This window comes from Panthera uncia (assembly GCF_023721935.1).
Source record: "Panthera uncia isolate 11264 chromosome B2 unlocalized genomic scaffold, Puncia_PCG_1.0 HiC_scaffold_24, whole genome shotgun sequence".
NCBI classification, from domain to species: domain Eukaryota; kingdom Metazoa; phylum Chordata; class Mammalia; order Carnivora; family Felidae; genus Panthera; species Panthera uncia.
Window position 1 is genome coordinate 117328045 of NW_026057580.1, and position 15272 is coordinate 117343316.

General features: G+C 55.7%; 1 protein-coding gene across 1 annotated transcript; it reads right to left on the reverse strand.

Annotated features, from left to right (window-relative positions):
- Positions 1 to 580: 580 nt before the first annotated feature.
- On the reverse strand, positions 581 to 5834 carry GPR31 (G protein-coupled receptor 31). The gene has a single exon (XM_049654590.1). It carries the CDS (start codon positions 5698 to 5700, stop codon positions 4759 to 4761), a length of 942 nt encoding a protein of 313 aa, XP_049510547.1. The 5' UTR covers positions 5701 to 5834; the 3' UTR covers positions 581 to 4758.
- Between the last annotated feature and the right edge of the window lie 9438 nt (positions 5835 to 15272).

Below are 15272 nucleotides of genomic sequence, written 5' to 3' on the forward strand. Positions count from 1 at the left end.
CCAATATCCCTGCTGCTGTCCCTGATTAGAACGTTAAAAAAAATTGTTCCATGTCATTGTATACTTTCCGAATAAAATATGTAAAAGGGAAGCCCTGTGGCGGTTTTCGTTAATACCTCCTGCATTTGTAAGTTTTCTTTTCATTTAATATTCTTAATAGTATTTCATTCTAAATCGTCTGAATGCCCTACCACAGATGTGCCGCTGTTTCGATCACTCCTCACGGAAGGGGGGAGAGGGCTGACCCCCGGCGGGTGTGGAATCTGGGGTCTCCAGGCAGGTTGGACCTGGGAGCACTTTGCCGTTGAGCATGTGGGGAGGGAAAGGGCGTGGGTGCCATCAGAAGGACCTCGATCTGCAGGCAGGAGGCGAGCGGAGTGGCCTTGCTCTGGCTGGCAAGTGACAACCCTCGAGGGGAGGAGCTGGGATTTTGTCCCAAGAGCGTCTGGCTTCCGCCCGAGCTTGTGGCTTTCAGTCCCTTTGAAAGGCGTCGCAGAAGCCTTTATGAAGAGCTTCCACTGCAGGACATTTCCAGAAGTTTCCACGGGACATACACAAAGCTCTGCTGACAACAGGTGGGGGGAGGGGGGGACAGGGTGACACTGGCCTGGGACACGGGAGGCTTCCCTTCCCCAGATCTGCCTTTGTATTATTCTTGAATTTCTCCGTGGGCGTCTTCGTGGGCGGTCTTCGTCCGTGCATCTCGGTTCTGTCCGTCTCCCTGTCTGCACGGTGACAGCGGGGGAGGGTAGACACGCGGGGTTTTCAGGGACTGATGCCAGCTCGCAAAGGAACAGAAGGGGGGGGTACAGCAGTGCTGTGCTGGTGACTCAGCTGTGGAACGTTCTGGAATCGGCGAGCTGGCCACGGGGGGGCTAGCAAACCTGCTTTTCTCCCAGACGACCAGTTACTGGGACGCCACCAGATAGGAGGAAAATCAAAATATAAGTAAGCAGTGAAAGCCCAAAGAGAGGTCATCTAGGAGCACATCGTGCCAGGTCAACAGGCCAGACACAAAACTACGAATGCCGTTCAAGTCCACTCGCACGAGGTCTCTACGGTGGCACCATTCCTACAGACTGGATTTCTAGGAGGCGGGTGGGCGCCAGGGGCGGGGGAGTGGGGACTGCTGTCTGATGGGGGCAGAGTTCAGTTTGGGCAGATGGAAAGTTCTGGAGACGGGTGGTGGGGATAGCAGCACAGCAGTGAGATTGTCTTACCGCCACTGGGCTATGCGCTAAAATGTACATTTTCCCACAATTTTAAAGGAGACGTTTCAAGGAGGACGTTGTTTGGGGATTCCATGAGCACTCCACGAGCACTAGTATGTTCCAGAAGCCTCTGAGGGTCGCTGACGCACCTCTCAGCCCCCGACCCAGCCCACGGGCAGATATGCGGTCGGTTCATTCTCCTGACCCCTCAACAAATCAAAACTATTGACTTGGTTGTTGGCAGAAGTGACCATGAAAATAGAGAGGAAAATCTTTCTCCAAAAAATATGAAAAATCGTCATATTTTCATTTGTATTAGTGTCTTCCTAGAAGATTCTGGAAGATACATTGTAAGTTTGCCTTGGGATCCTTGCCTGAGAATTTCAAACTGTATTAACAAAATCATTTTTTGTAGCCCGTGATAAAGTTTAAATCAGGTTAATTCGTTCATCGATTTGTTATTGAGTCCACGAGGGCACCGGGTGCCAGGCCTTGTGCACAGTGCTGGGGACACAAAGATAGGTGGGCATTTCCCAAGCTTCAGGGAGGTGACGCAGAGGGGAAGGCGGGCGTGAGCACCGGAGGGTGGCCTGGGGGCTGTGGGGAATGTGTGGGGTGCAGGTGTCGTGTTGTCGGGGGCTCTGTGAAGAGGCAGGTCTCAGGGGTCAGGCCAGGAAGGGCAGGCCGGAAGTTAGAGGACAGAGATCAGAACGGTCCGTGAAGGAGGCCCAGCACCCGGAGGACGTCTATGTAGCCGGGGAGGAGTCAGTGGCCGACTGGATTTTGGAAAAAGACAAGACAACACTTGCTGACTTTAAAAACACTGATAGCATCATCTGCCTGGGGAAACAGATTCATCGCTCAAGTTGAAATTCGGGCTCCCGGCTGTCCTTCCTGGATCTGCCACAGTTCAGACGATGCTGAGATTTGCAAGCCTCACAGACGGGACTATGCACCTGCTATATTAGAAGAAGCGAGTCAAAGGAGAAAAGAAAGTAACACTTGCGGCCGGCAGCGAGGTGGTTGTGGTTCTGAGGCCCATCATCTTCTGCCTGCCCACGGTTCCCTCTGACCTGTTTCCTCACCCAGAGAAGAGAGTTTGGAACAGGGCAGCTCCTCCTCGGATGTCTCTGGAGGAGACAACCGTCTGAGGGCAGAGCTCCTGTGAGGCTTCTGTGATGGGAGTGACAGGACGGGAGGCCAGAGAAACATCCCCAGAGGTGGGTGTTGGCAGGATCTGGAACCTTCCAACGTACCGAGAAGTTATCCCCTTTCACAGATGTGCAAAATAAAACTCGAGTCAGACAGAATGCTCGCAGAGGATCTGGAGAGGACTTACTGGAAAGAAAGCGCACAGTAACAGACCTTGGACCTGGCAGAATGTTGCTGGAGGCGTCCAGGTCAAGACCGGCCATCCCGCTCCGGGCTCTGTGTTGAGGGCGCACAGGTGAAAAGCTGTGTCCCTAAAGGACACCCAGTCTGGCTGGGGATGTAAACAAAGTTAAGATCATAAACCGATGGCTTGAAAATAGCCAAGGGACAGCTACCGAGTGCTGATCGTGGGCCGGGCTCTGCGCTCAACGTTTTATGTATTATTTTACTTAAACCGTGCAATGGTCCCGGGGTTTGTTATTCACAGGGCAGTTGGGTGGCATGTCCCAGGTCACAAAGCTAGGAAGTGACAGAGCGGGATGTTGACCCAAAGGCCCTGACCTCGGCCACTAACCCCGTGTCTGGCGTCAGCTCTGGCTGTGCGTTAACAGAGCTAACGAGGAGGCTTCCAAAACACCAGCGCCCGGGACTCCGCAGACAGACCGACTCACAACACTGGGGTTGGCCGAGGCATCAGGGTTTTCTGGGCCCCCCACCTGCCATGCGGGCGTCGTGCCGGGCTAACAATGAGCAGGGATTGGTGGGAGGTGTGGCCGGGTGAGCCCGGAGACGGACGTGGCCGTGCTGGGGGCTTTGGGCCCCCAAGGGCACGGCTGCAGTGAGGTCTATGGGGGCTGCGTGATGTCACAGGGTGATTTGCCTGTGACAGGACTGCAGATCATCGCGTCCAGACTCAGGGACGTGGTGAAGAGACATCTGGTAATTATTATTGCGTAATCAAGTAAAGAACTGCCTGTGGAGAGCTTATCACGACGTGGGAAATGTTTATGGTAAGTGTTAGATTTTTAAAAAGCAGCACGTAGGACTGTCCATGCAGGAAGCCGGGCACAGCGGGTCACACCTGCGTTCCAGGCCCCTGAAATCCCCTCCCCGGGGAGGACACAAAACCCACGAAAGTAGGGAGCATCGCTGAGAGACGGTGACCCCCCGGGGACTCTGTGAGGCAGATCTTGACATACGTCACGAGCTGGGCACAGTAAGACGAACACACTCACATGTTAAATTCGGTTCTGAGAAGGAGCCTCCCTGGTAGGACAGACCCAGGACGATCTGCCATTTTCTACTGCCTGATGTCACCCGTGTCCACCTTAAGTATTACAGAGACCATGGGGTGGCCTGGGGAGAAGCGTGGGCCATCTGTCTGCGTGGGCAATGCAGGTGCGGCTCCAGGCAGGGTGACAGGTGTGGGCCTGGTTGCGAAGCCGATCCTGTGTCTAAGCATCCTGGGGAGTCTGTTTTGGGGACCGCACTACCAGGTTTGGACGGAGAGTGAGAGACAAGGCAGTTAGGGAGGAGGTTGCCACCATCATGAGCTCCAGGCTTGGGACATAATTTAGAAGTATGACATGGGACGATGCACTGTTGCAGGAGCACCAGGGCTGGGCTGGGGTGGCACCCCCTCCACCCCCCAGTGTCGGGTGGGGACCGCGGTTTGGGGTCTCACCCTGTGCGTTTCTCCCACGAGGCATTACGTACAGTGACTTCCCAGAGCAGGGAAGCAAAGTGAATTTCAGAAGCATGTAGACATTCCGACTTGAGAAGGAAGTTCCAGAGGCAATTTCGACTCGCTTAGTAGGAACGTGTTTCTTAGGATAAACTAGGGAGCCGCGTGATCTTGGACATAAGGCACCGTCTGTGCAGACGAGGCAAGAATTTATGAAATGGAGAACCTTCCGTGCCAGGCAGAGCCCAGCACAGAGCACGGGGGAAGCTGCACGCCCGGAGCCTGGCCGAGCAGCCCCACGTCCCCACTTTCCCGGGTCCGTTACGAGTCCGTGCAAGTGGGAAGAAAGCAGACTCGGTGCGTTCGGGGGCTGAAGCAGACAGACAGCAGGCGACTCACTGAGAGCGGGCAGCGCGGGAACCCACGAGGGCGGCTTCCCCTGGTGGGGGCCGCCCGCGGCTGTGTGTTTCCAGGCCGGCCGTGCCGTCTGCGTCGTCGTGGGCGCAAAGAGCCTCTGGCTCGCCGATCCGAGGTCCGATCGCGCACAATAGCCGCGGGAAACACGGTAGGCCGCGGATAGGAGACGTTCGCTGTGGGTGCGCCGGAGTCGGGGTCCCCACCTTTGTAGCGCAGCCCGGGCATTTCCTCGCTCCGGAGCCCCAGGAGCCGGTCATCACGGCTCAGCCCGCAGGGGCGGGTGGCCGGCCGGCCTCAGCAGTAGGAGTCGTTGATGTCACCCGGGGCCTCGACCTCCCTCCCTCGGCCTCTGAGGGTGTTGAAGACCCTGCGGTAGGAGCGTCTGAACGCGGGGTGGGAGAAGCAGTACACCGCTGGGTTCAGCACGCTCTGCAGGTACGTGAGGCCGTTGGTCACGTCGGACACGTGCATCATCGCTCCCAGGACCCTGCAGCCGCCCACCCCTCGGGAGACGGCCACCAGGACCCGGGCCAGGAAGCTGGGCAGGAAGCAGGCCGCGAAGAGGACGACGACCACGGTCACCAGCGCCCGGGCCCTCTGCAGCTGGGGCTGCCGGTCCGGGCCTCGGAGTCGCCCCCGGAGGGTCCTGACGATCCTGGCGTTGCAGAACAGGATGAGGCCGAAGGGGAGAACGAACTGCGCCGAGAACAGGGCTTCCTGCCAGAGGGCGCTGAGGGAGAGCTCCCCCCGGGGCTCCAGGCCGGGGCACTCGGCCTCCGACACGAGCAGGCTCCGGTGGCTGAGGCCGAGCAGCAGGAGCCAGACGCAGCCCGAGACCCCCCAGGCCGCCCGCGGGGACAGCAGGTTGACCCTGAGCCGGGGGTGGACCACTCGGAAGTAGCGGTCCACGGCCACGGCCGTGAGGAAGGCGATGCCCGCCCCGCGGCTCAGCACCTGTAGGAACAGGAGGCCGCGGCAGGACGCGTGTCCCAGGGGCCACGTCTTGTGGCTCAGGTAGAAGGCGGCGTGGAAGGGCAGGCAGACGGCGAGCAGGAGGTCGGCGGCCACCAGGTTGAGCAGGTACACGGCGTAGGGCTTGCACACCTTGAGGCGGAACGCGAAGGTCCACAGCGCCACCACGTTGCCCAGCAGGCCCAGCCCGCACTCCAGCGCCAGCAGCACGGCCACGGTCGCCTCCACCGCGTCGCTGTGCCGCGAGCAGTTGGCGGCCGGCATGTCCCCCCGCTCGCGCCGCCGGGGTCCCCCGCGAGGTGGCCAAGGGCCGAGAGCCCGGGCTGCGGGCGACGCGCCTTCCTGCAGAGGGAGAGACGCGGGCTTCTCCCTGCCGCGCGGGGACGGGAGTTCTGCATTTTCGCAGTAGGAAGAAACACTGAACCCGCGGCAGGATGAAGTCAAAAGCAAAGTAAAACGTGTCTGGGGAAAGGGGACCGGGGAGGGGAGGGGAAAACACCCTTTCAGTTTTGTTCTGCTTGGTTTCGCCCTAAAAAGGAGAAGCTGTGTTTCACTTCACGTCATCTGCGCGCCACTGAAGCCACGAGGCCCTCAAGAGCTGGGCGAGCACAGGTCTCCGTCGGCGGGGGCCACGGAAGGAGCCGGAAGGCCCTCGCTCCGTCAGGCTTCTCGTCTCGGCCGTCAGAGGGACGCTGGCGACCACAGGCTCCGTGAGCGTCGCGGTGCCTTGCGGGGAAGCTCTCCTCCTCCATGGAAGGGGCACTTCCCGAGACCCTTCTGCACGGCGCTCCGTTTCCCACACGGGTGGTCTGATCGGGTCACGGCCGTCACAGAGGAGGCTCAGCGGAGGCCCGGCCACTTCACGGCTGGCCCCTGATGCTTGTCCCCTTTCTTTGCCGGATTTGATTTTCTGCCGAGGGGCCCCCCTCCCCTCCCACTCTACCCGGATTCGGGTCTGGGCCCATGGGCCTCCACTGGCCCTGAGAGCTGCGTAACACCGATGGCTGGTCAAGACGCACAGATTCCCCCCAGAATGTCAGGGGCATGAGCCCAGGGACAGGCACTGTGTGCCAGCGAGAAAAGAGTGTCTGCGCAAAGCGGGCGTCGATCCACAACTGTCGCATGGGTCCAATTCTCCCTCCCCATTGCGGACCACGTTTCACTTGTTCTGGGCCATTCTCGACGCTAATTCAGCTGGGGCCTGCACACTGTTGACCCTTCCACCGTCGACCCTCACTCACCTGGGTCCCGACCCTCCTTTGACCCTCACGATCTGGGTCCTGACCCACTGTCGACCCTCACTCACCTCGTTTCTGTTTAGCCTGGTTTGAGCTCTCGAGTCGAGTATCTTCAGTTCCAACTCTGGTTTCTCCGGTCGGCAGCGGTGTGGCTCAGGGGACGCAAACCAACACGGGGCCCCTTCGCCAAGGAGTGACGGTGACGGCCCCTATTTGCAGGGTCGTGACGAGCGTCTGAGACGCTGTTACAGGCAGCGCACTTCGCACCTGGGGCGTCTCGCCCGCTGGACCCGCCTGCACTTGTCTCGCTCACCTGTACGTGACGCTGACTTTCAACACAACTCCTTTCGCTCCCAACCAGCGCTCCGTCCCTGCACCAAACATCCGTTCTAGGCTGCCCCGATGCCTTGGCTTCTGAGACCCGACCGCAAACCTCTGGAAACATCTCCACGATGATCATCGCTGAGATTGGCGGCCTGTTTGTGAGGTGTCGGGCGATGCTTTCATTGTCTCAGAGTTTTCTTTTCCAGCCGGCCCACCGGCCCACGCGTCCCCCACCTCTGCTTCATGCGGGTTCGCCCGCCTGTTTCCCAAGCAGGTGCATTTGGAGAGTCCCCCCCACAGTCAGAACTGCCACGGCCACAGCGATGCCTTCTCACTGGGAGTGGCTCCTCAGGAGCACGGGAGGGTGTGATTCAACACGTTCCGGGGCAGTGGTGCCCACAGGCCACGTGCCTCCCCTCTACGGATGCCATCGGCACACGACGACGCCCAGGAAAGCCGGCGGCTAAGTCTTCGGGGATGGAAGCTACTTGAATGTGTTTCTCTCCACACACTGAAAACTTTGACAGACCCTAAAAGCTACCCCTTAATTGCAGATTTCAGCTTCGACCCCCAACTTGCTAAATCAGAGATAGTCTAGCTCAATAGGTAACACAAACATTAATAACTATCCATTTTCCTTTTTAGATACAGGAACTAAAAATAACCGAATTTAAACTTCTGCTTCTTCCTCTCAGTATACATTTATCTTCCTTATTTCTAAAAAACTGAATTGTTCTTTTCTTCCTGGCTTTTCAAGTTATGATATCTGAGCTTCTCCCTTAGGGATCTTGTCTCTTGAAATCACGGTAACCTCAGGAACTCTTTCTTCAACCATTATTCTTTCTTCAATGCTCTTCCTGCTTAGGAAGCTTCTCTGTTCTCACCCGTTTTTGTGATGAATGCTTTATTTACGCACCTGTTCCTAAATTTAAATGAAAACTGAATCACGGCTTGAAATCCACACACATACCTAATGCGATTTTTCCTCTCTGGTTTTCCTTTTTTGTGTCCTTTTTGTCTCACCAGGTGGCAGACTCCGTAAAGCCTGAATGAGCACTCTGAATCAGACTTTCCCATCGCTTGCTGCGGAGTTAGCCAGCGGTAGGGTTTGGAGCGACAGGGCGGTCCCCACAAGACCACCTCCTGTCAGACCCCAACTTTAAGTCAGGGGTCTCCAAGACCACTCCGGTTTTGATAAATCTCTGGAAGGACCCGAGACCTCCCTGGACATTGTTCTGTTTTGTTCCAGAGAAAAGTCACAGATTGGGAATGCGTTGAGGGAGGGTGAGGGTGCCCAGGGCAGATTCCGGGAAAGGAGTCAGTATGAAGCTTCCTTTGTTCTCCCCGCGGTCAGGATGGGGTGGCTTTCCCAGTCCCCACGTGTGCCAACACCCGCCGGGCATGGTCAACTAGGGACCCCCCAGCCTTGACGTCCAGGGTCCTTACTGAGATTCGTGACACGGGCGCAGCTGTCCGCGTGGCCCATCTCAGGCTCCAGCCCCTCTGGAGGGCCAGCTGACGTGTGTGGCCCCAGGCCCCCACCCCTCATCACAGTGTTTCTACCCCACTGGCCCAAGGCCCCTGCGGAAAGTTGCCTCCACCAAGCATGACCTTCCAAGGGCTCCGAGATGACATCCCAGCAGCTGGGGCCAAAGGTCACACCTCTTTTTGGACAAAGTTAAAAACTTTACTACACACTTATTTATTAAAAAAAAAAAACATTTAGAACATATTAAGTGTTGTTCCTTTTGTGCCAGGGATGCAAATACTTATAATGCTAATAATACTTCCTAACTTTAAGGACTCGTATTCCAACGGGGCAGGGAGGGGGGCAAGGAATACACCCAGACTTGTAAGGAACACATGATAAAATTAAATAATAGGTTTACAACTGGAATGGGGTGGGGGAAGTGGGGTCAGGGAAGGAGGAGAAACATTATAGTCAGCAATGCTGGGGTGAGGCTCAGGGCAGGGACCATGCAGCTGGGGAGACGGACCCACGGCTTGGGTGTGTTGGTTGTGATGATACATCTACAGCAGGGGGATTTCCAACCCCCATCAGCGGCTGTCTGTCTGTCTATTTCGAGAAAGAGAGAGAAAGAGCAAGCATGAGAGGGAAAGGGCAGAGAGAGAGAATCCCAAGCGGGCTCCGGGCCGTCAGCGCAGAGCCCGACGTGGGGCTGGGGGACCCACGAGCCACGAGATCATGACCTGAGCTGAAATCAAGCGTTGGACGCTTAACCGACTGAGCCACCCCGGCGCCCCTTTCGTGGCTGTCTTAGAGACTCTCAGAAGTTCACTACATTTCATTTGCTTTTCTTGTTTTCACCCCTGGCCCGGGGAGGGGGAGCCTTAGGGGAAAGGAGCCGTGGTCGTTTCCAAGAAAAATGGTATTGTTGGCAAAAACGAGCTGGAAGTGAAGTCTCTGAGGGTGGAAGTCACAGCACTGGGGCCGGGTCCTGTGACGGTCCTGAGCGCACGTCTCAGCTTACGGTTTGGGTGAAAAAATTTCAGCAACCTCAGAATATCCCTACGATGTGAACACCATCGAAAGAGCAGATGGCTGATGTAGTTGGTGTTTCACGCAGAAGAAACCACGCCTAACGTAGGTTCTTGTTATAGAAAAATTTGAACCCTAGAAAAACAAAAGTTTGACTTCTCACACTCAAGCTCCAATGGGAAAGTGTACAGGAGGCTCTTTGCAGCAAAAACAAGCAAACAAAAGCCCAACAGCGTTCTTTGTCGCCATTTTTTGGGTACAGGTTAAACAGCTTCACGTTCAGAATGATGGAAAGCCTCTAACTCTTCCATTTGCTAAGTGGACCCGCAAGAGGTCGGTGTTCACGGCGGCAAAACCGAGGGCATCCAGGCGAATGGGACCAGGTTCTCAGAGATACTCTTTTCCGCTTCTTTGCTACTGCAGAAATGGGTTGAACATAGCAAGAAATGGCATTTCTTGTATAGATTTTTGTGAAGCTGATAATTTTTAAGTAGCTATTCATGAGTGCGTCCGATAAGTCTATGGCACACCAACTACGGTCCCATCCTGTTGGTGAGCCTGGAAGCATCTTTACAGAATAATCTTGAATGTTATCTGATTGCACATCTGGTATGTTCTCGAGGCATAAGCATGGAAAACATGCAAAAGCACAGCAGAAAGGGAAAAGAAATGAGCTGCAACACCAGAGCAGAGGCATGCATGTCTTTTTCTCAAATGTTTTTAATCTCGATTTTTTAAACATAAGTTATTGTCAAGTTGGCTGATGCACAGTGCATACAGTATGCTCTTGGCTTGGGAGTAGGTGCCTGTGATTCATCGATTACGTACGACACCCAGGGTTCCTCCCAACAAGTGGCCTCCTCAGTGCCCATCACCGTTTTCCCTCTCCCCTGCCCGTCCCCCCCACGGAGGCAGGTGTGTCTTTTTAAACACACGTGGTGTCACACACAGCAGCTGTTTGTGCTTGTTCCCCATCCCCCGACCCCGACCTCCCAGGGCCAGGTCGGGGACCCCGGGGAGCTTGATGGCTGCCCCCACTGCTCCCTCCCGCTGGCTGGCTGGCTCTGTCTGCGTTTCTTCTCCTCCTTTCTGTTCTTTCCCCTGACGCTGAAACGGGACAATGCCTTTTCTATGGCTGCAAGACCTATTGGAAAGGTTTCTTACATTCTCACGGCCGTGAGGCCAGTGGCAAAATCGTAATCACCCCAACGTCCCGTGTCTCTCCTCCCAGGAAGGCGCGAAGCCCGTGTGAGCATCGCCAGCATGTTGGAAGCAGGCCCTCCCTTAGTCTGGGATGGCATCTTCCCAAGACGGTGCTTCTCACGTGCGCGGTCGCACCCTGATAACTCAATCTGTAAATTTCTAGGCATTTTCCTCCTACGAAGATTATTTCCGGGCTGTTCTGTCATCGAAAATACAGGCGGCTGTGAGGTAAAACGGGAAATCGTGGATGATCCCGGCGCGCAGAGACAGGTGCTGGCTACAGTTTTGGGGAGTCGGGGCTTACAGCGTGGCCGTTCCCTCCTTGTCATCCGCGGTTGAGAACGGCTGCTCGCCTCATCGCTGTTGGAACATTTAGCACATCGGCAGTTTAGTGTCCGGGGCACCGCAGCAATGCTTCTCTGCTAAGTCTGCACGCCGTCAGCCATCACTCTGCAGAAGCTGCTAGGACGTAGAATTGTGGCCGAGGCATGATTCTCTCCCTGTGTCCTTGCGCCGGGCGCGGCGGCTACCGGGATGTGAGTTTTAGGGGGAGGCGCTCGTTTTCCTGCCTCTCAGGCTCGTGGTCATGAAGCCTGACAGGTCCCCAGCCACGCTGCCAGACCGGCCGTCCTCCTGTGATGAGTGCTCGTGCCCACAGGGCTTGGGGCGAGGGAGTCCGTAAGGGATCACGTTTTATCAGCCAAGTGCTCTTCTGCATTTAGCTACGGTCAACCAGAAACTGAAACCACATTCCCATTTGAGTTCTTGCAGTTTGGGGGAACCTAGGGAGAAACGGGGCCTTTTGACCTGACCCTCAGCAGGCAGCGAGGGGACTTCCAGCGGAGGCAGGATCAACCCACAAAAAGGAGAGAAGAGCGGCTCATGTTCACAGAGGACCCCATTCAAGACGGGCTGGCCTCCTCTACCGGAGGCGTTTGTGGAACGGGGGAGGCAAGGGAGCATTTAAAATTATGCCCAAAACCAAGACATCTTGGTCACAGTTCAGCAGACATCACCCCCGCAGTGTCTGAGGACCGTTGTTCTCTCCCAGGGGTGACCTTAGCACAGTCACGGGTCTATTTTCAAACTGTTTTCTCAGTGGGCATCACCAGCTACATATCACCTTTCTACTCAATCAAAGAATCACAGAACTTTTTGGAGCAAGTGAGATCTTTGCGATTAACCCAGCTTTTCATTTTGCAGACGGGGAAACTGGACCCCTGGAGGCCTGCTGCCTCGACCTGGGCCAAGTTCCCCCAATTAATGTCTTTTTCCTGCGTGCGCCAGAAATCCCAGCCACAGCCGACACTGCTGATGACACACGTCCCACAGGGCTTGGGCCTGGGAGTCTGTGCCCCTCTGGTTCTCTTGTCCCCGCGCTGTCTTCTCGGCCCACCCGTCTCTCTCCTCTTGTCCCTGGTCTGCGGTCCTGGGAGCAGGGCCCTGCCCCCGCCCTGCCTCTTCTCTCCTCGAGCCTCCAACAACCTGATCTGGTGTCTCCCCGGGGACCCTCCGTTCTGCACAGTCGCTCGTGGTCTGCGAGTGCGGCGACCCTCCAAGTCTCAGCTGGGGACCCACAGTCCTCAAGGCCTCCTGCCTCCGGGCATCTGGTCGACCACATTGCAGCCACACGTGAGACGTGACTCTTGCCTTCCGGCGGCACCTGCCCCGTTCCCTTTCCCGCGTCTGCAGGAAGACACTCTCGCTCCTTCCTCCGGCTGGGACGCAGAGCATGGCCTCCCTCCTCCCTTCTCAGAGCCTCATGATCTCCGTGACCCGTGCTCTACCCCGCGCGGGGCCATAGACTCGATCGTCTTCGTTTCGATTGCTTTCTAACAGCCACGTTTGCCCTAAGTGCCGGTCTTGGAACACGCTCGCGGTAGGTCGGGGCACCCATCAGAGGCTCAAATGTCCAGGAAGAACCAAATCAGAGCTTCTGTGGGCAGGGCCGAGGCATGCACATTTTACACCGTGTCCTCTGGATTTTTCCATTTGTTTCCTGTGGCTGCTGGGACAGGTCACACGGACTTAGCGGCTTAAACCAACGCCCGTGAGTCTCACGGAGTCGGAGGCCAGAAGTCCACCCTGCGTCTCTCAGGACTGAGACCAGGGTGCTGGCAGGCCCGCACTTCTCCGGGAGCTCCGGGAGAACCCGCTGTCTTGTCTTGTCCGCCTTCCATATGTCCCCATGTCCCTTGGCAGCCACGAGTTTTGTCGGGCAAACTTGGACGGTTCCTCCTGCTCATCATGTCAAGTCCAACCAAGGCTGAGTGAATGTCGCTTGTCCCGCATGCTCCAGGAGGCACGGCCCATCCCGTGGGGGCGGTCTGCACAGCTCCCCTGCTTGGCCGTCCCGCAGGACACGTCCCCTGTCCCTCATCCTGCAGGAGCGCCCTTCGGCGGTCTCCCCGCAGAGGAACACTCTGTCAGCCCTGTATGGTCCACTCATTGTCCCTTTGTGGCTGAGACTCTCACGGCCCAGCTGTGCCCGAGGGTCCCAGGGACCAGGGACCCGGTCTCGGTCTGGCCTCGGCCCTCAGTGACCTGCTCAGCACCGGGCCCGTGACATTGCTGATCCGTTCATATGCAAGGAGTTAGAACATAAAGGACATAAGAGAAACATACTGTGTTTTTCTTTCATTGATCACTCAGAGGAACCATGGTTTTCAGTATCTTAAGACCAACGTTAGGTCTTTTTTTGTGTTTTTTTTGCAACTAGTTAGAAAGTTCTGGTTAACAGAGCTCAGATTAGGTCATCACCAGGTGATGGAATGTTTGCTGTGACTTCACACAATGCAACAAGCCTCTGTGTCTTGCATGAAGATTTTTAGCTAACGCAACGATCAGATTTTGCTGGAAAGTATCGTAAAATGCACTTTTAGCTACTTGTCCTTAATGGGATATTTGGTATTGGATTCTGCCTGGGGGGTCCCCTGGTGCTGGTCAGCGGGCGAGTCCTGGGACCACGGCCGGCTGGTGCGTCGAAGTATAACGGGTGTTGGACTATGTCTCGCCACGGACCCCACCATTGTGTCACAGATTGGTGCCACGTCTGAGGATTTCGTCCTTAAAAGGGGCGATAAAAACGGAGTTCAAATCCTACATCATGTGACTCGCTCCAGGTCAAATAATTCTTTCGTGGAAGAGGACATCTCTGCTAGGGATTTCTTTGTCTGGGCCACACTGTCTCCGCTGTGGCTGAATCCAGGCCATGTATCAAGGAGACAGGAACCAGAGAACACGAATGCAGACACAAGGTCACCATCGATGACGCGCCCCTGCTTTGCTATCGGGACAAGTATGACCCTTCTGTTCATTGTAGGAATATTTTTGAAGGCATGTATTGCTTTTGCATGGACGTGGTAGCAATGGTGAAGTAATTACACCTTATTTAAAAATGTTATGGTTCAAAACCTCATAGGAAAAAACTGACATAATAGGTTAGTTCGTAATAGGCTCCGTGCGGTCCAAGTGAACGTACGGATACCCTTCGTGCTGACGTTCTTCTAGTTCTTTCTTTCGGAGGTACACTGTCAAAACCGATTTTAAAAATAATTATTTTTTAACCATAATAAAGGAATCTGAAGTGTGATCTACTGTAGTTTTTTAAAAGTTTTATTTTTATCAAATTATAACTGCACGCAACCGTGGGATTCGTAATACAAATCAGCAGTGCTTTCCCCGTTGCCCTGTCCCGCCCACATGGAACCCTTTCCCTTTTTTAAAAGATCTTAGTTGTTGCTCTTTGGGTGTTTACAAAGCTGGTGTCGATGCTTTTTTCCCCTCCAACCTTTTATTTTGAAAAATTTCAAACCCACAGAGTAGATCAGGGATAAGAAAGCAGCCAGTGCCCACGGACCCTTGCCCGGATTCCACCCCCGTTCGCACCTGGGCTGCTCGCTGTCTGCACGCGTGTGTGCGCACAGGTCCGTGTGGCACGTGTGAGTCGCCATATGGAGGATTCCGGACGCCGTGGCGCCTCAGCCCCGGTGCCCGCTAAGGACGAGAGCCTTCTCCCACGTGACCCACACGAGTCTTGCAGTCGGGAAGCTGAACAGACACACTTCAGTGGTTGAAGACGCAGAAGGTGTTCCTTGCCCAGGGCCCAGCAACGTCCTTTGCTGGTTTTCGTTCTCTCCCTCTTCCTTCACTTGTAATCGGGGACGGGGATCCATCAACTCCTGGCACTCCTCTGCTGTCTCTCTTCCTTTTACTTTAGGAGTGCTCCTAAAGACGCCGGCTCCTCCCCTGTCCTGTCTCTCCTACACCCACCTGTCTGCGGGACTCAGGGCGTCGTTTTGCAGAAAGGTCCTCTCTTTCGGTTCGTCTTATCGTTTCCTCACGACAAACACAAAATTTTGGATCCTGTTTTCTACTAAGTTGGGAAATCCTGTCCCTGTCCCTATCCCCTGTCCCCTGTCCCCATCCCCCGTCCCCATCCCCATCCCCATCCCCATCCCTCTCCCCTGTTCCCCCATCCCCATCCCTGTCCCCTGTCCCTGTCCCCTGTCCCTGTCCCCATTCCCATCCCTGTCCCCTGTCCCTGTCCTCTGTCCCTGTCCCCTGTCCCC